At 34.1% G+C, this 20,226-nt stretch overlaps 2 protein-coding genes and 2 pseudogenes across 2 annotated transcripts; 3 read left to right on the top strand and 1 right to left on the bottom strand.

Moving 5' to 3' along the window:
- The first annotated feature begins 598 nt into the window (after window positions 1-598).
- LOC120140931 lies at window positions 599-2,586 on the top strand. The gene is made up of 3 exons (XM_039155918.1): window positions 599-1,657; window positions 1,752-2,058; window positions 2,249-2,586. The coding sequence occupies exons 1-3, from the start codon at window positions 599-601 to the stop codon at window positions 2,584-2,586; spliced, it is 1,704 nt and encodes a 567-aa protein (XP_039011849.1).
- A 3,959-nt stretch (window positions 2,587-6,545) lies between these two features.
- LOC120140930 lies at window positions 6,546-7,583 on the top strand (annotated as a pseudogene).
- LOC120140597 (putative calcium-binding protein CML19) lies at window positions 7,427-10,676 on the bottom strand. Its single transcript, XM_039155564.1, has 2 exons — window positions 9,971-10,676; window positions 7,427-7,455 (listed from the first exon to the last, which is right to left on the bottom strand). The coding sequence occupies exon 1, from the start codon at window positions 10,406-10,408 to the stop codon at window positions 9,986-9,988; it is 423 nt and encodes a 140-aa protein (XP_039011495.1). The 5' UTR covers window positions 10,409-10,676; the 3' UTR covers window positions 7,427-7,455; window positions 9,971-9,985.
- Window positions 10,677-11,373: 697 nt separating this feature from the next.
- On the top strand, window positions 11,374-14,203 carry LOC120140598 (annotated as a pseudogene).
- Window positions 14,204-20,226: the final 6,023 nt, after the last annotated feature.

Genomic DNA, 20,226 nt, shown 5'->3' with positions numbered 1-20,226 from the left:
GGTGTAGCAGAACTGTTAAAAGACCTTAAATCTAAAAAGAAATATCATCTTGATAAGATGAAAAGTCTGTCAGTGGTTAGTAAAAAGGGGGATACATCATTCTCAACACTAGAGAAATGAATGTAGCTTTTTGGAATGTTAGATGATTGAACAATCCCCTAAAACAGAGTAGTGTCCTTAGAAGGGCAACCCAAAATAATGTAGATATCTTTTGCTTACTGGAAACCAGAGTTAAGGCTAAAAAATCTGTTGATATTTTTGCTTCCAAATTCAAGAATTGGAATGTCTTTTGTAATTATGACTTTGCTGTAAATGGTAGAATTTGGGTTATGTGGAAGAAAGGTTTAGACATCACACTTTGTTATGCTTCAGCTCAAACCATTACTATTGAATGTTCTTTCAACAATACCAAGTTTCTGCTCACTGGAATTTATGGTCATAATGATGGAGTAGCTAGAAGAAGTATTTGACAGGACCTTCGACTCATTGAATCAAGGTATTCTAATCATCCTTGGATCTTGGGAGGGGATTTTAATATCACAATGTACCCTCAAGAAAGTTCTAATCATGAACAATTGGGTTTGTTTTTTCCTCTGAAATGATTGATTTTCAAGAAGTTTCTCATGAACTCCATCTTCAAGACCATCCTTACTTTGGTCCAACTTTCTCTTGGAGCAATAAGCAAATTGAAAACTTCCTTTCTATGAAACTTGATCGTGTGCTCATAAACCCTTTATGGTTTGAATTTTTTAACCATTCATTTGCTGAATTCCTAGCTTCTGGATCTTCTGACCATTGCTTGGCTTTGGTGAATCTGAATAAAGAGATATATCTTAACAAACCTAAGCCTTTTAAAATTTTCAATTGTTGGACTCTTCATCATAACTTCTTGAATATTGTCAGTCAATCTTGGTACCCTCCTTGTCAAGGAAACCCTATGAAGAAGCTCTTCCTTAAGCTTAAAAGACTTAAATCCAATCTTAAGCAACTCAACAAGGAATCTTTCAGTGATATTTCTGCTAGGGTTAGGGAAAAACATGAAGAGATTGAAAAGCATCAACTACTTTCTTTAAGAGGTTTAGAGCCCATTGAAAAAGAACTCAGGTTGCAAGGGGATTTAAATGCTTTAGAAGAAGCTGAGGCGATGTTCTTAAAGCAAAAAGCTAAAACTCATTGGCTCAAAGAGGGGGACAAAAACTCTAAGTTCTTATATTCTGTTATTGCTACAAAGAATAAAAAAGACACCATTAGAGCTATTATTGATGATCAAGGAAGGAGATTAGACACATTCGAAGACATGTCCGCTGAGTTTATTAATTTTTTCAAAAACCTCATTGGCTCAACCGATTCGAATGTCACTAATTATTCTGTTAGCTTACTCAAAGACCTGCTTAATCATATTCCTAAAAGTGATAACTATCAAGGAATTACTAATGAAGTCACTTCCCAAGATATTTATGAAGCTATTTATAGCCAAAGTAACGATAAGGCCATAGGTCCCGATGGTTACACGTCTCTTTTCTTCAAGAAAGCTTGGCCTGTGATTGGTGAAGAAGTGATTGAAGCCATTAAGTTCTTCTTCAAAGAGTCTTTTATTTATCCTGCTTTCAATGCAACTTCCATTGCCTTAGTTCCCAAAATTCCTAACCCTAGCAAAGTTTCGGATTATCGCCCAATCTCTTGTTGCTCTGTCATATACAAGGCTATCACTAAGATTATTGTCAAGAGAATCAATTTTTTTGCTCCCACAGATTATCTCCCCTAATCAATCTGTCTTTGTTAAAGGGAGAAGTATTGTTGATAATAATCTCCTTGCTCAAGATATTGTGAAAGGGTATGGGAGGAAAAACATCTCTCCTAGGTGTGTAATCAAGATAGATCTTCAAAAAGCCTTTGATTCAGTTCACTGGGGTATTATTCCTATTATCCTTAAGGCTCTTGATCTCCCTACTTCTCTTATAGACTGGATTGTTTCTTGCTACTCTAATGCTTCTTATTCCATTGCTTTTAATGGAAGTCTGATTGGATTTTTCAAGGGTGCTAAAGGTCTTAGACAAGGTGAGCCTTTATCCCCTCTATTATTTGTGTTGGTTATGAATGTCCTATCTAAAATGCTCAATACTATAGCTGCCAAAGGGATTTTCAACTTTCACCCAAAGTGTAAGAAAATTGGCCTTACACCCAAAGTGTAAGAAAATTGGCCTTACACACTTAACTTTTGCAGATAACTTTCTTATTTTATGCAAAGGTAATCTTGAGTCTGTCTTGGGTATCATTACTGTCCTTAACTCTTTCTATGAACTTTCTGGTCTTAAACTCAATGCCCTCAAAAGTGAAATCTTTACTGCTGGAATTTCTGCCCAAGTTATTGATAAAATTATTTCTTATTCGGGATTCAAGCATGGTCTTCTGCCTGTCAGACATTTGGGAATCCCTCTGGTAACATGGAAGCTTTCTCCCAAAGACTGTCAGCCTCTCCTTGACAAAATTTATTCCAGACTTAACCAATGGTCAAGGATGAAACTTAGTTATGCAGGTCGTATTGAACTAGTTAAGACTGTTCTTTTCTCTGTTGCAAATTTCTAGTTCATACAACTGATTTTTCCCCAATCTGTCATTCATAAGATTGAACAAATTTGCTCCATATATTTTTGGAAAGGATCTGATATCCCAGCCTCTGGAGCTAGAGTGAGTTGGGATCGAATCTGCATGCCAAAGTCTGAAGGAGGATTAGGGGTTAAAGACATTAAGTCATGGAACAAAGTATGCACAATTATCCATATTAAAAATATGTTGGCTGGTGAAGGTTCTTTATGGATCGCTTGGACTCATAAATACATTATCAAGCAACAAAATTTCTGGTCCATGGATATTCCTACCTATTCTAGCTGAACTCTTAAGAGAATAATAAAGATTAGATAGCTTGCTTATCATATTCTGTCTGCAGGATTAAAATGTTCCAAAAGTTTATGGGAAGAGGTTAGATCGAAGAGCAGCAAAGTGTCTTGGCATAAACTGATCTGGTATCCTTTGCATATTCCCAAACACAACATCATCACTTGGATGATAATTTTGGATCGTTTGCCAACAAAGGACAGGCTGCAGAGATTTGGAATTCTTACTAACACTCAGTGCATCTTATGTTCTGAAGCTACGAAAACAAGGAATCATCTTTTTGCTGAGTGCAAAACGTCAACCTCTATTTGGAACTTTATTCTTCTTCTTTCAGGTATTCAAAAACCCCAACTATCCTGGTCTAACTTCCTTATTTGGGCGTCTGCAACTTGGAAAGGTAAATCACTTATCACTTGCATCCTCAAGCTCTCTTGGTGTGCTTTCAACTACACAATTTGGGAGGAAATAAATCATAGGATATTCAGAGGTGCCTACAAAACCGAGGGGGAAGTACTCCAAGCTATCAAGCAAAATGTTAGTTCTCACTTAAGTAACAGAAACATTAATAGATTTGATAGCTCTAATATTGATATATGTAACAATTGGGGTATATTATGATTTTGTTTGTAAATAAGTTACCCTTGTTTTTGTTCCATTGATTGGATTGGTTCTTTTGTAGCAACTTTGCTTCCTTTGGATAATAAAACCTTATTTATCCAAAAAAAAGTATTATCTTATAATTATTTTAAACTAATAAAAAATAAAATCATCAAACATAAATTAACATTTATAACATCACAACCAAATGTTTTATATATTTGGATTTTTTTATCAAAAAAATTATTTTTTGATATTAATTTTTTTAAATGTGTATAAAACATTATTAAATATCATATTTATATGGGTTAAAAATAACATTTTTTAAAATTTGATGTCATGGGTCAATTCAACAATTCACATTATATTTATACATATACATTAATAAAAATTATTAAATTTGAATATTTTTTGAATAAAACTTAAATTTAAATATTTAACACGTGTGGATAAAGCGTAGAAGTAGTTACGGTGATTGAAAGAGTGATGACATCAATTATTTGGGGATGTCTAAGTGATGCAGTTTGAATACACATTTAAGTAAATGTGTTATCATAAATATTAATTTTTTTAATATTTTTGGTAAATCGTTACCTAAAATATTATTTTTTTACCGAAAATATTACTATTGGGCGCTACAGAAAATGTTTAACATTTCCGATAAAGCGTTACCTAAAATATTATTTTTTTCTATAAAAAATATTAATATTGGATTCTACTGAAAATTAGTCAATGAGATTAATATTTCCAGTTAAAAATAATGTCTTATATAACTCTTTACCTAAAATATTAAAAATATTAATATTTCCGGTAAAACATTTTATTAACTATATATTGAGGCTGTTATATAGTATAAATACACTATTTATTTAGACGGACATTGTATTAATGTCAAAATCCCCCACTGTTTGGAAATCATAAAGACCACGTGTATTTTAATTTGCACGTGATTTTATAATTTCCGGCTGAAAAATTAGCACGTGAAGACTAATGCTACATTGCATTACAAATATTTGGCAACAACAAAATATTTCTCTTTTAATATAATAATTAAATAAATGTATATTTTTCAACTCATCAAATGATCTCAGTGATTAAAACGAGTATTATTCTTCCTAAAATTTTCGAGTTTAAGTATGGAGACTTAAGATCAGAGTAGCCGAGTAGTGTGGGTCAACAACCATAGGGTGTAGCATCTCTGTCTTCTTTTTAATTGTCTTTGTTGTAATTTTCATTGCCTTAGTTTAGGTTTTAATCTATTTTGACTTTAATCATTCTCGTAGCTTGCTAGCGCTGACATGCGTGTATCTTTCTCATCATGTTTCCTCCTTTTAAATTAATCCAGGACTTACGTTTTCTGTCTATATACAGAGCTTTTTAGGCAGAGTTTATTTGCAGGGATTACTTCCCATTACAGACGCGCATATGAATGACAGCATATAAAGATTGTTCAACTATTTATTTATTTATTTATTTATTTATTTATTTATTTATTTATTTATTTATTTATACATGCATTGTATTTAATTTGTATTTTTTAATTTTCTGAATTGCCGGAGGTCTTCCACGGAAGCTGCTCTCAACCTGGTGTTGGGGGCAGCCTACTAACCTACCTCCCCCTTACCCCATTGCATATGAGAATAGAGTTTTATTGTTGTTGTTGTATGTGTGTAATCAATGATTAAGAAATATTCTAAACGTATTATATTATAATCACTATAGATTACTAAAAAAATTTAAATATTTTTAATATCATTCAACAATTATCACTTTGATTGTGTCTTTCTTGAGTTTGAGTGACATTTGTATAAAAAACATATTTTAGTAATTATAGTTTTGGAGAAATCATTTGATTAATTAATTTAAGTATTGTAAAGGTTTATTATGAAAGTGATCAATTTAACTCAATTTACTTCATTTATAATATTAAGATTCAGACTATTGATCTCACTTAAATAATCTAATACAACAACAACAACAACAACAAAACCCAATTCCCATATGTATGGGGTAAGGGGGAGGTAGGGTAGTAGGCTACCCCCAACGCCAGGTTGAGAGTAGCTTCCGTGGAAGACCTCCGGCAGTCAGAAAATTAAAAATTTAGATAAAATGCAATGCATGTATAAATAAATACATAAATACATAGCTAAAACAGTATTCATATGCAGTCATTAAAATCATATGTGCGTCTGTAACGGGAAATTAATCCCTGCATAAATATCCCTGCGAAAGAATCTCTGCATATAGACAGAAACATAAGATCCGGCTAAATTTAAAAGAAGAAACCAACCGGTTATTAACATTTCTAACTTTTATTTGTAACTTTATTGAATGTATTGAATTTTGAAGACAATTCTTAATTTTGTAAGTGAACTATCAGTATTCTAAACATAAATAGATTCGGAAATTTATTTTTAACAATTTAAAGTCGGAAAATTTCCAGGTAGTATTAATTGAATTATAATGTTTTAAGTATTCAAAATGCATTTTTTTGTTATATTTATAACAAAACATCGTAATATATATATATATATATATATATATATATATATATATATATTATTTTTTATAATTTATAAGGATTAAATATGATTTTACTATTTTATAGATTTAAATTAGTTTTTTCATTACATTAAATTATAATCTGAACACTTCTAACAGGGCCAGACTATAATTTTTCGGGGGTGTTGGGGGAGAGAAATTAGGTCCCATTCCAGCATCTTCACCATTATTCTTTTTTGAAACGCGTTTTAAAAATTATTATAAAATTTTAGAAAGGAAGTTGATGTTTGAGTTAATTCGATACACTAATTCAATTAAGAGTTTAAAATATAATACAAATAAACTTTTTAATTATTTTTTGGTTATAAATTTAATTTATTTTATCACTTTAAAGGAATATTACGACATCATTACCTTTAATCAGTTGTTTAAATAAAATGCCTTTAAAAATATGGAGTTGTTTCTTCAAATCTTCCTGCATTATTTTTCTTTTAACAATAATAAATTAAAAACATTTAATAATTTTTTTCAATACTCGAATAATTTTTATGATGAAAACGCTCCAAGAAGAAGTCGACCATCGGCTGGTTCCGTTGCTTGAATCAGTAATGGAAACCGAGGAAGTTATTGATTTGCAGGATGTGTTTAGAAGATTTGCGTTCGACAGTGTGTGTAAAATGTCATTGAGTTAGTTTCTTGGATCTTTCGAAACCGGTGCCGTCACTCGTTAAGGCGTTTGATACGGCGTCTTAGATATCCGCCATACGAGGAATGGCGTCAATGTTCGTGGTGTGGAAATTAAAGAGAGCACTTAACGTCGGATCAGAGAAGAAACTCAAGGAAGCAATCGAACTCGTTCATGGCTGTGTTTTGGAGATCATTCGGAGCAAAAAGAAGGCTATCGAAGAAACGAGAGCCAAAAGCGGCGCAGCTGTTGGGTGCGGTGAAGACCTCCTGTCCAGACTGTTAATAGCTGGCCACGAAGAGGAAGTCGTGAGGGATATGGTGATCAGCTTCATAATGGCCGGAAGGGACACCACTTCCTCGGCCATGACGTGGCTGTTTTGGCTGCTTTGGAAGCATCAAAACGCCGAGAAAATGATGGTGAAAGAAGTGGAATCGATGCTTAGCAATGGCAGAGACGGATTCGATTTCAAAACGTTGAAGGAAATTAATTGCGTCAAAGCCTGCATTTATGAGTCGATGAGTCTTTACCCTCCGGTTGCATGGGACTCCAAGCACGCCTCAAACGACGACGTTCTGCCCTACGGTACTTTCATCGTTTCGTCGGGAAAGGATATAGGGTAACGTATTTCCCCTACAGAATGGGGAGAATGGAGGAGGACTGGTTCGAGTTTTAACCGGACAGGTGGTTCCAGGACCGGGGTGCTGAATACAGGTTGTTAAAGCCAGTCAGCCCTTTCAAATTCCCGGTATTTCAGGCCTTGGGAAAGAAATGGCCTTCATTCAGATGAAGTGTGTTGTGGCCGGTTTTTGTTCCTCTCTTGACCGGTCATACGGCCGGGGGTCTCAATGTCATGGTAATAAAGAGAAGAGAACTGAAATATTGGGAGAAAGCGTCAAACTAGGACGTAATATTCATATTTCTACTATGGTCAAGCAATCATGTGGTTAATTCATCTGTTGGAATTAAGTCATTGTCGGTACCGAAGTCTATTGATACGAAATGTGTTTAATATTAGGGTAAAGTAACCAAATGGTTGATCGACTATAGAATATTGTTTTATTGAGATATTAACTATTAAAAATTATGAAATGATTATGTGGTTATAGAACATTATTTTGTTGAGTCATTCGACTATTAAAAGTTATAAAATGATCAATTGATTATACATATCTTCCAAACTCGTATTTTTCTATTAAAAACAATTGATGGTAAGTTGAGTTGGACATTAGATATAATAAAATTATATTTTAATGATGTCTACTAGCACCATCATTACTTTTAAGCACTTGCTCGACGACATAATGTTTCAAGCACCGGCTCGATGACATAATATAAACAGAGACTCGTTCCACAAAATACACCTCAAATGATTATGGGATCATATTTTTTATATCATAGTCAACAATTTAATGTATAGCTCAAAAGACCATCAAATTTTTAATGGAAAATTACAAGTTCGGAAAATATGAATAATCAAGTGATCCTTTTGTAACTTTTAATAATCACGAGACTCAATAAATTAACACCGTATAATTAAAAAATTATTTTGTAACTTTTAATAGTAAGAAGATTCAACAAAGCAACATTCTATTGTCGGAGAATTATTTGTGTATTAAATTTACTCTTAATATTATTTAGTTAATCTACTTGTTAGAGGTTGGAATGGTTTTCGATTACGATGGTGCTCAAGTATATTTGAATTAAAACATGTATACACAAATTATTTAAATTAGGATGCTTGTATGATACTATATATAAAGACATGAACACCTAATACGATAATATAATCTATATGTATTAAAAAAATTAAAATATTCATATGTATTTAATTATTTATATATTAAGAACATTTTTTTAGAAAAAGAAAAGATAGACTTTGGAAGCTTCTGCAAAGCTGCGGGATGTTTTCCTTTTAAGATTTTGACCTACTTGCCCATGTTAACTTGTGCCATACTTTCAATTTGGAACTATATACGCGTAGACTTTAGCTTCTAGTACATAAAGCTCCATTTATATAGGTAAACAAACAAATGAAATGTAATATAATATAATATTTCTTATATAGGTTTGAGGACATGGTATCCGTACCTAACTAGTTTAGATTTATTTTTATAAGATCAAATTTGTTTGGATGAAAATGTGAATTCAGATTAAGTTTTATAAAGACGAGATTGAATTTAGTTTGAGTTTGGGATGAAAAATTTTAGACTCAAATATTATAATACAATTATCTTTTATATATTTGGGGACAATTGTAATAACATTTATATCTTTATATTTTCAGTTAAATCCCTATTTAACCTAATATATATATATATATATATATATATATATATAATTGGATTTGGATTTTTATTCCAAAATTTGCATTTAATTAAGTTTTTCTAAACTCAAACCAAATTAAGCGACGAGTTATAATACTCGGGTCAAATTTGAGTTGACCAAAAATTTAATCAGATTTGACCTAATCCGACTCATATCTATTATTATTTCTTGATGGTTTTCTTATATCCGTTATTTATGTTTTGATAAAGTGAAAAATGATTACTAATATAAATAAAAGTCAAGAGTAATATTAGAGTTGAAGCCATCAAGTGATATAGTCGTAAAATAGAATATTGTTCTTCTTAGAGGTCTTGAGTTCAATCAGTTACGTCTGCATAATATGTCTACGTTGTCAATTATTTAAGAAAATTCTAAACATATATTATTATGTATTCACCCTAGACTATTAAAAAAAGTCAAAAGTAATATTAAAGTTTTTGTTTTAAAGCTTGATTTTAAGTGAAATACGGTATACATAGTTTAATAGAGTAGATGATAATCTATATGAAAAAATAGAATTATAATGTTGCCGTCGTATGATTACATCATCTTATTCGCCTATAATAGAAGAATCTACATATAGCTATGAGATATGTATGGTTGAACTTGAAAAAGGGAACGTGGGAGACCGGACTTTGTGACTCAACCCCGCGTAATTCCCGCTCCTGAAGAGGAAAATTATTCAAAGTTAGCCGCCTCATATTCATTACCCATGCCGTACAATTTGGATTAGGAAGTAAATATTATAGATTAATAAATATTCGATATTAGCATATTTAATTTAAAAAATTGTATTTTATATTCATATACAAATACATGTTCAACACGAACAAATTAAGGAAAAATATAATAACATGCAATTAATTCGAAAATAGTTGCAAGATCGTATAATCCAACGATGAACATTCAAGAACAAATCAAATCATATAGATACAAGAATCAATGAAGATGTAAAAAAGGAACAAAGGAGCCATGGAATCATTGCATCATCAACTGGAATTCCTCGAAGCTGATAGCACCATCGCCATTAAGATCGAATTGCTTGATCATCGCCTTGCATTCTTCAATGGACTTGAACTCACCCAGTCTGCTCAACATTTTCTTCAGTTCCATCGGTGTAATGAACCCGTTTCCATCGGCATCGTACATCTCAAAAGCTTCCTTCAAATCCTTCATCTTCTCTTCTTCACCTCCTCCTTCCATCAACCCTATGAAATCCTCCAAGTCCAATAACCCGTCACCGTTGGAGTCCAACGTTTCGATCGCGACTTCCGCTTCGTATACCTTCAGTTCTCCGCCCATTAAGGCTAATCTATGGCTCAACTCCGATGCCGAGATTTTCCCATCTCCGTCTCTGTCGAAGTAACGAAGAATACGTTCGTATTGTTCGCTTCTCAACATATTTTTTTTCTATACAGAAACTATGGGAATTATTGGAAAATATGCAGAAAGATGAAATAAAGTAGGGTTTGCAGAAATGGGTGTTTGAAAGCCAAGTTTTTATATAGAAGAAATGATCTGGGACTTTGCCTACGATATTACCGAGAAAGTGCTGGGAATTTTCGATACTTTCCGGGAAAGTTTTCAAACCGAGGAAGACGAAGAGGATGAAATCATGAAAAGGAATCGGAACTTGGTTGAATGATTGAATTTCAGGGTGTTCTTTTCTGATATAAATAGAATCTTGAAAGGAAACAAGGACGAACTTTACATTTAATGGTCAAAACCAAATTCTCCTTTGTTTTTAACTAAAAAAGGAAATAGTTTGTTCAAATGTTAATTTTTAAATAAATTTGTTTAAAAATAAAATTTTAGCGATAAACTAATAGAATACGAAAATGTGCATCTATTTTACATGTGGTCAAATAATAAATTAATGGTGTTTAATATAAGAGGAAAATGAAGTTAAAACTGTGATTATTATAATAATATTGATAAATGATGTAAGATATGAGGTATTTTACTTGTTATGCCTTGAAAACGTAAGTATAACAGCGTTATGTATTTTTAACGATTGGATGCCATACCATAATTTTTTTTAATATAAATGAGTACATATTTTGTGAACGGTGAATAAGAGACTACGATAAAATTTAAACCTATTACAGGTGATTGAGTAGACGCGCACCCATCCCATCTAATTTACATCCTTAGTCAAACCTTAAAATTGAATGCAAGACCTACCTGTATGTTATTTGGAGCTTACGCTTTTAAATGATGCGTATATTTATATATTTAGAGATTTAAGCCAACTATTCAAAGGGAAAAAGAGATAGTGAAACAACAAGGACTCCATTGAACAATGAAAAACCAACAAGGACAAATTCCAAGTTTAGGAAAAGATTTGCAGCGGTATAAAATCTTCAAATCCTTGAACCCTAGTCGCCGTAGTCCCTCATATCCCGCCCCAATCCAAAGACACCCTTTTCAGTTAACTTGATTGTTCCTGAAGCTTACAAAGCTCTCTTCTTTCACTGTGGGGTGGGTTTTTTTTTTTGGAGCCTTTTTCAATGGTTCTTTACTTGTTGTTCGAGTCATCTTCTGGCTACGCGCTGTTCCAGGCTCATGGGCCCGATGAAATCGGCCAGAATACAGAGGCCGTCAGGAACTTGGTTTCAGATTTTAACCGGTTCGGTAAAGTGGTCCAACTCGCAGCGTTTCTGCCTTTTGAGTCCGCTCTTGATGGTCTCAATCAATGCAATTCAGTTTCCGAGGGTATCATAACAGTTTACCTCTTGTCATTAATTGTATTATTTTGATCGTTTTTCTCTGGATATATATTTCTTCTGCAAATGCATCTGTTAGTACAATTTTGTAAAGTTTTAGGTGTTCGTTTATGTAAGTTATTGTGTTTACTGGGTTTTTTTTTTTGGGGGGGGGGTACTGTAATCCTAGAAATAAAGGATTTTGCCACTATCATTTGCTGTTTTGGTGATATCTGATGAACATATGGTTTTGCCACTTCAATGAAACTGTGCATAACTCATGTTTGAACATTACTTTTTGTTCAGGTTGGGTTAACTATTGGCTTATGTTTGGTTACATTTCGCAGGGCTTATGACCGATGAGTTGAGGAGTTTTTGGAGCTGAATCTTCAGAAAGTTAAGGAAGGCAAGAAGTCGAAGTTCAGCTGGGGAGTTTCAGAGCCTAAGCTTGGTTCCCACATCTCCGAGACAACTAAAATCCCATACCAGAGTGGAGAATTTGTTCTCTAGCTTCTTCGTGGTGTGCGTTTGCATTTCGATATGTTTATCAAGGACCTAAAGGTTTGCATATTTTGTTATTTTTTTTACAAGACGGCTATGAGACATGAGTATGTGTTTTCCTCATTTGCTTCGCGTTGCTCTTTGTGTCTCTTCTTAAACATGGTAGCCTGGAGATTTAGAGAAGCTCAGCTCGGTCTGGCTCACAGTTACAGCAGAGCAAAGGTTAAGTTCAATGTCAATCGAGTCGATAATATGGTTATTCAAACAATTTTCTTTCTTGATACTCTTGACAAGGATATCAATTCCTTTCCATTAGAGTGAGGTCTGAACTTTACTTTGCCCCAAACTTATAATCCTTTTAGTTTAATACATGACCTTAACTAGTAAAGTTCTTTCACGGGTGTGGATTTTATATTATAGTTATCGCCTGGTTGATTACTTCCTGCAGGGAATGGTACTCTTGGCATTTCCCCGAGTTGGTAAAGATTGTCGATGATAATTATCTCTATGCGTGAGTTGCAAAGCTTATAGAGGACAAGTCAAAGTTGTCTGAAGAACATGTCCCTGCCTTAACTGAGATACTCGGGGATGAGAACAAAGCAAAAGAAATTGTCGAAGCCGAAAAGGCATCAATGGGTGCACCTCTTGTATTTATGTCAGAATTCAACCTTTTTTCATGCATACCCCTATTCACCCTTTTGTTCTCTCCCAATTGTTTTGCAGGACAGGATTTTACCCCCGTTGATTTGATTAATGTTCAGCTATTTGCTCAGAGGGTAATGGATCTTGTTTAGTACAGAAAGTATCTTTATGATTATCTAGTGACTAAGATGAATGAAATTGCACCAAATTTGGCATCATTGATCGGGGAAGTCGTTTGGGCACGATTGATCTCTCATGCTGGTAGTCTCACGAATTCCCTCTTCCACCCTTCAGATTCTTGGTGCAGAGAAGGCCCTCTTCATGTATGTTTTGTTCTTTTCACCTCATGTTCTTATCATGTGGTGCAGTTTTGAAATGTTTGGAGAGCCGGACCACCTGCTAAATTCTAGGCCTTTGTCGAATGGAAGTTTGATTCGTGTCTTTCTCAAGATCTTGATTACCAGACTAGTGCATTTTTGTGGACATTTTTCTTAGTCGTAGTTTCAAGGCATTGGTTTCACTCATTCCTTGATGGTTTCAGGGCACTGAAAACCCGTGGAAATACACCCAAATATGGTCTAATTTTCCATTCGTATTTCATTGGTCGAGCATCTGCAAAAAACAAGGGCCCGATGGCATGCTACCTTGCAAACAAGTGTTCCATTGCATCTCGTATAGATTGTTTCGCAGGTAATCCTTATTCTTCTTTCCTCATATACTGCATGTTTCCCCTATAATCTGTTAATTCTCTTGTTTTCAGAGAGGGGCAGCACTGTTTTTGGGGAGAAACTGCGGGAACAAGTGGAGGAACGACTTGAGTTCTATGACAAGGGCAGTGCACCACGGAAAAACATCGATGTGATGAAGTCTGCAATTGAAAGTAGTCAGAGTAAAGGTACACAGATTTGTCTCTGTTTGCTTTCGTACGATTCACTTACTTGGTTCCACATTTATTTTCTGCATATTGTATTTCTATCAATTAATTTACGGCGGTACCTCCGTTGGCTTTGGCAACATAAGATTATGGTTTTATGAAGTTTTATCAATCTTAATGTCTTATACAGATGCGGAGATGGAAGAAGCACAACCTGATGAAGCTTCTGCAAAGAAAAGCGAGAGAAAGAAATCAAAAGCTGAAGATGCTCCAGCTGCTGCAACAAATGGAGATGATTGAGAGGATGCTAAATTGGAGAAGAAAAAGAAGAAAAAAGAGAAGCGGAAGATGGAGCAGGAAGAGGGGAAAACAAATGGAGTAGACAAGGACGTTGCCGAGCAGGATGAAATTGCCAGGAAGGAGAGTAAAGATGAAGTAGCTACAGATGAAACTAAGAAGAAGAGCCAGGAGTGAATTGAATCACTAATTGCTAAAATTCATGTAATGAAAAGCTAATGGTTGTAGAAATTGTTATTATTTTCCTTATTGAAACTTTTTTAATTTTAGGTTGTCTGATAAATTTTCAAAACTCTATGAACCTACCTATATTCTCCAAAATCTTTTTTGTTGTAAAATGATAATTTCTCGGCTTTATTCAACGTTTTAAATATTCGGAGTACTTGGGTTGATTGCATAAAGTAAGGCTAATAACATTCGATTTAACTAAAAAAATAATTTATTTTGAATTTTAAATTATTTGAGTTGAATTGTTTAAATATATTTTAATTTTAATTTTAATTTTTGATTTTTGAGGTCAATTTAAAAAATCACACATTCTTAATTCATTCTTAAACCATAACAAGCCTTGGAGTTTAGAATCTTAAGGCTCATCAAGCAAGGGTATGTAATTTGATTAATAAAACATATTTCAGACGAGAAACAATCCTATTAAAATTATTATGAATAAAGTAAGTAGTTCTAATGTCTTTGTCATTGGTATGTATGTGTCGTGCATCTTCTTCAATGATTTCCTACTAATAATCATGTAAATGATACTAAGAACAACTTCACACGATAATTTTAGTGTCGGTCGAATCCTTTCCGGGAACAAGTTCATGCAGCTCTACCATTTCCTATAGTGTATAAGAGATTATGGAGTTACTGTAATGTTATTTTTATTTGTCACTTTGCATGCACTGCACGAGATTGTGACTAGGAATCCAAACTTTTCACCAAATGCATGCTGGCCCAACTTGTCGGTCGAATCCCTTCCCAAATAAGCTCATTTACTCAACCATTTCCAATAGTGTATAAGAACTCTACTGTCATTTATCACTTTGTATACATTATGACAAATGGTAGAAATACATGAGATTGTTCCTGGGAAACAGTTTGACCGGTATAATGAGGTGGTGATATAACGAATTATGTAATATTCAGGCAGCAAAGCATAATAAAATTTTAATATTATACACCTAACCTATTATCATATAATTCAGAGAAAAATATACGATTTTAACTAATTTTTTTTGGATTTGCCAAAATGACCAACAAATTCGCAACACGATCTCAAATTTCGCAACCCAGGTTCCAAATTCGCAACGCGATAGTCCAAAATCGCAACGCAATGCATTTGTTTCTTAAGAATTTTCTCTAAAAAGATAGTATTCGCGCGGACGTGTCGAAGACACGTATTACCACGACCACGACGAAACGGCGGCGGCGATGCGCGAGAGTCCCCCTTGTTCTCTTTCACTCTACAAGGAAGTGGGAAATCCAAGCCTTAAATACCCATTCCCAATAGTGTTTCCAATACTATGTGGGATTGAGTATTACCAATACTTGTTTCCAATGCTAAGTTGAAACATTTAACATTTAACATTTGGAAGTTGGAACACATTTAACCAAGTGAACATCCTTTCGGTGGCCAAGATAATTAAGTGATATTTGTAATCGAGTTGGGAAAACTTGGTTTGTTTTGCAATATTTAAGTGATATTTGTTTTTAACATAAGATCCTATTCCATTATTACGTGCCAGGATGTACACAACACACACTACAGCAAAACAGAGTTTTATCGACGTTTTTTAGTCCTATAGCGGCGTTTTAAGCGCCGCTAAAAGAACTTGCGGCGATAGGAAAAACGCCGCAAGAAACGCCGGCCATACCAGCGCCGCTAAAGTTAGCGGCGTTTGAGAACAAAAAACGCCGTAATAGGTCAATATCTATTGCGGCGTTATTGAACAAACGCCGTAACAGGTCGAGATCTATAGCGGCGTCTGTTCAAAAAACGCCACAAAAAGTCAAGATCTATAGCGGCGTTTTTGTATACAAACGTCGTAAAAGGTCAGATCTATAGCGGCGTTTTTGGATACAAACGCCACTAAAGGTCATATCTATAGCGACATTTTGATAAAAACGCCGCTAATTTCAATTCTTTAGCTAAGATTAATTGATATTTTGCATATTTCATTTCTTTTCTACATCACCTGAATTTAATATCATGTAACTTTATATAAATAACAATAACCATAAATTTTAGTAACAAAATAAATTAAAATTTATAAATATTAAAATTAAATGTAATGTAGTTTGACATTGTTCTCTAAAATAATAACATCACTTGTAAACCTTTAGATACTTCATAAACATTCTACATTTTCTTTACAGACTTGAGAGAAACAATTTTATTGAAGCTACTCAGACTTACACTCCTCCAATACGGGTCTGGAATAAGATCTCTCCAGTTTGAAAGCGTTCATTTGACAGTGTAAACCGGCCCACAGCTGGAACCTCCAGTGATGCTCGAGTATCTTTCGACAGTTTGGTTTTATAATCAATGGCAACGTAGCATAAATTCTGTATTTATCAGCGTGAAGGTCTGGAGGCTCCAAAGGTCAACGAGGCATTGATTCAAAAAGGGAGCAAAAACACCAAAGTAAATTTATCAATTTTAAACACCTTTGACACTATTCAAACCATATAAAGGAAATAACATTAACCCCAAGTTATAGAGGATTACAACATACCTCTTTCAGTGTCTGCACAGTGTACAACGATTCAAAGGTAATGTTGTTCTGCTGCAAGAATTCCCTGAGGTATCCTGTTAGTTTCAATGCTCCCAGTCCAATAATTTCAACACCCACCTTATTCATAACTTTCTCATTTAAAACTATAAAACACGTAGAGTAACCAATACAAATCATAAATCGTATCCTTTCATCTAAGGATACACAAATCATAAGCTTGTATCAAATTGAATAATCAACCCATTTGACTCATTAAGAAGTATCCCGAAAAATGAAATTGGAAATAAACTCCTCAAGAAGTATATTATTAGTAAATACAATTAAAAAACTACTACAAGTAAGAGAAAATAGCAGAGAAAGACGGGGAAGAAGTTAAAAACCATTATCTTATGAACCTCAGTTTCAACCTAAGAACAAGAATAGTTAAGCAGCAAGTGAGGTACTATTAATTACAAAAGACATAAATCAATCCTCACCGGAATGAAAAAAATATAGATGGAGACAGATCATGCAATTAGATATGAAAAAAATAAAGGGTGGATTAGAGAGTTCATAGGGAAAACCCTAATAGTTTGAATCCTTTCAAGATTGCTTCATGTGCCTTTTGATCATATTCATGATCAGTAAAATAAACAAATGAATCAGGGAACATATATTTCCAGTTATAACTTTGTACTAAGAATTTTAGACGATAAAAAGAACTCAAAAAGTGAACTACTTACTCTTAGTAGTAAAGGAGTGTGCCAAATATTTGGAACGTCATAGAGAGTGACAATATTTTTGGCCTAGAAAGAAGTCATATTTCTTAATAACAGTAGTTACTGATTTAGGAGATGGAAGAGAAGCAGACAAATAGAATTCATGTTTCATTACCGGAACATGGCAAAACTGAGAGAACTTTAACTTGACATTATCATCAAGTGCCTATTGCAAAAAAGGGACAAGTGAATGAATAAGAAATGTCACATTAGCACTGGTAAATACAGTTGAAAAAGATAAATAAGGGTAGAACCATTGTACTGCAACAAGTAAGAATATTTGGTCTCAAGCCAAGTCCTCTAAGTCCCCAAACACTGTGGTAACAAACATGTTCCCTCATTGCTTGATTCTTCTGAATTCCTTAAAACAAAGAATTATACCATTACTTGAAACATATAAGGACTGTACATATACAGAAAACAAAGAGATAACAAACAAAATATATTATATCTAAGTTTGAGCTCCGCAGCTCCTAGAAAAGTATCAAATTATTACAGTGAAGCTTTCAAAGAAAAATATGGACCAGAAAACTTTCGAGAGTTTGGTTATATTTTCTTCTTTTATTGCCAATGAAAGCTTGACCTCATTCCGTTGAAAACATTTTGATATTTCGATATAACAAATTAAGTTAAATGAATTTTAAGATTTTCCAAAATGATTTTCTAAGTATATTCGATATAATTATTCGAATATCAAAACATTACTCAAAATATTTCAAAAATCATTTTTAATCCTTACTTAAGTGTAAAATTAAGTTTTAATCTTAAAACAATTTCAAAATAATCTTTCAAAGTATTTCAAACCACTTCAAAGCCAAAAATTCCAGATTGCTCAGAGGGAACCGATTCCCCCCCAAGGGGGTACCGATTCCCCCCTGAATGGTTTGGCTCCGAGATTTCCAGAATGCTCGGAGGGAACCGATTTCCCCATAGGGGTACCGATTCCCCCTGTTCAACGGTCGAAATATTTGAATTTTACACTTAGGGAACCGATTCCCCATAGGGGGTACCGATTCCCCCTACGCTCCAAACTGTTTTATTAATTGTTTTCACACTAAAACGGTTATATGATCTTCACTAATCATCCTCAACGTTCAGAAGAGATTCAAGGTGTATTTAAACAAGTTTTGAAGCCCTTGATCAACAAGAAATCATAGAGAAACAAGAGAGAAAGCATCAAACACCAAGTTTGTGCAAATCAAGCCAATTTTCCTTTCAATATTCATTTTGCTTTCAAGAACACCATTTGTGCTCATTTGTAATTATCTTTGAGTGTTCTTTTCTTGTTCTAGAATTGTGCAAACATCTTACCTTGTGAGGTTTTCTTGTAAGTTTGCAAATTTGTAATCTTCTCTTTGGGAAAAAGAGTGTTCTCAAGAGTTGGGGTATACTCTTGAGGAATTTTGTAAGGTTATCTCTTTGGCCTCAAAAGAAAGAACAAATTAGTGAATTTGTTGGAAAATCCTTAGTGTGGATAGCTAAGGTAGTGGACGTAGACTTTGTTTGAGAAAGTCGAACCACTGTAAATCGTTGTGCAATTACTTTCAATTTTTCTGCAAAAGCTTCCACGAAATTTTTAATTGCCAATTCACCCCCCTCTTGGTCGATTCCGTCGATCGATTAACTCAACAATTGGTACCAGAGCCTAACTCATTTGAAGGTTTAATCGCCTCTTGAGTCGATTCGGGAAGAGTTATATCGATTATTAAACTCATCAATGGCCTCCGCTTCAAACTTCGACTCCGGTCTCGATTCGATGCCCGTCAACAAGCCTCCTTTCTTCAATGGAGCTAACTATGCCTATTGGAAGAATAGAATGATGTACTTCATTCAAGCAAGTGACATGGGAGCATGGAATGCTATAGAAGAAGGATACATCAAACCTCTCACTCATCCAAGGTTGTGGAGTAAAGGAGAGACAAGAATGTTCCAGCTCAACTCCAAAGCCATCCATATTATTTTTTGTGCTCTTGGACCAGATGAATACGGAAGAGTTTCATCGTGTACAACCGCCAAAGAAATATGGGACAAGCTTCAAGTCATACATGAAGGTACAGATGAGGTAAAGAAATCAAAAATTAGTATTCTAACACATAGCTATGAAAATTTCAGGATGAAACCAAATGAAGACATCAAAGCTATGACGGATAGATTTTCAACGATTGTCAATGGTCTCAAATCATAGGGAGAGATCATCTCAAATGAAAAGCTTGTGAGGAAGTTAGTCTACTCCCTCCCAAAATCATGGCAATCAAAGAATACGGCAATCATCGAGTCTAAGGACCTATCGTCCTTAACTCTTGAAGAACTTATCGGTTCACTCCTCACTCATGAGATGATGCTTGAAGATGAGGTGGACCTTGATAAAGTTGAAGAGACACCAAAGGAAAAGGAGAAGAAGAAAAATATTGGAGTTGCTCTCAAATCCACAAAAGATGAGAGTGATTCTAATAATGATGATGATGACGAGGAAATGGCATTGTTTGCCAAACGGTTCAGAAAAATGATGAGACCTTACCAAGGAAGAAAATTCAAATGAAACGAAGGCCTCAAAAATGAACCAAAAGAGAAGGACCCAATCATTTGCTATGAATGCAAAAAGCCGGGGCATGTCAAATATTATTGCCACAATTAAAGAAAAAGGGTCAATCAAAGAATAAGCACAAGGCTCATGTGGCTACATGGAGTGATGAAGAAAGTTCCGATGAAG

The sequence above is a fragment of the Hibiscus syriacus genome, unplaced genomic scaffold, assembly GCF_006381635.1.
Source record: "Hibiscus syriacus cultivar Baekdansim isolate YM2019G1 unplaced genomic scaffold, ASM638163v2 tig00110788_pilon, whole genome shotgun sequence".
NCBI lineage: Eukaryota > Viridiplantae > Streptophyta > Magnoliopsida > Malvales > Malvaceae > Hibiscus > Hibiscus syriacus.
This window is presented reverse-complemented; position numbering and strand designations above follow the sequence as displayed.

Excerpts from the sequence above, each read along its gene's own strand:
- LOC120140931 (XM_039155918.1), top strand. The coding sequence starts at position 599 with ATGATTGATTTTCAAGAAGTTTCTCATGAACTCCATCTTCAAGACCAT. Across the intron at positions 1,658-1,751 it reads AAATTCCTAACCCTAGCAAA|ATTATCTCCCCTAATCAATC; the intron begins GTTTCGGATTAT and ends TTGCTCCCACAG. Across the intron at positions 2,059-2,248 it reads TGCTAAAGGTCTTAGACAAG|GTAATCTTGAGTCTGTCTTG; the intron begins GTGAGCCTTTAT and ends TTTTATGCAAAG.
- LOC120140597 (XM_039155564.1), bottom strand. The coding sequence starts at position 10,408 with ATGTTGAGAAGCGAACAATACGAACGTATTCTTCGTTACTTCGACAGA.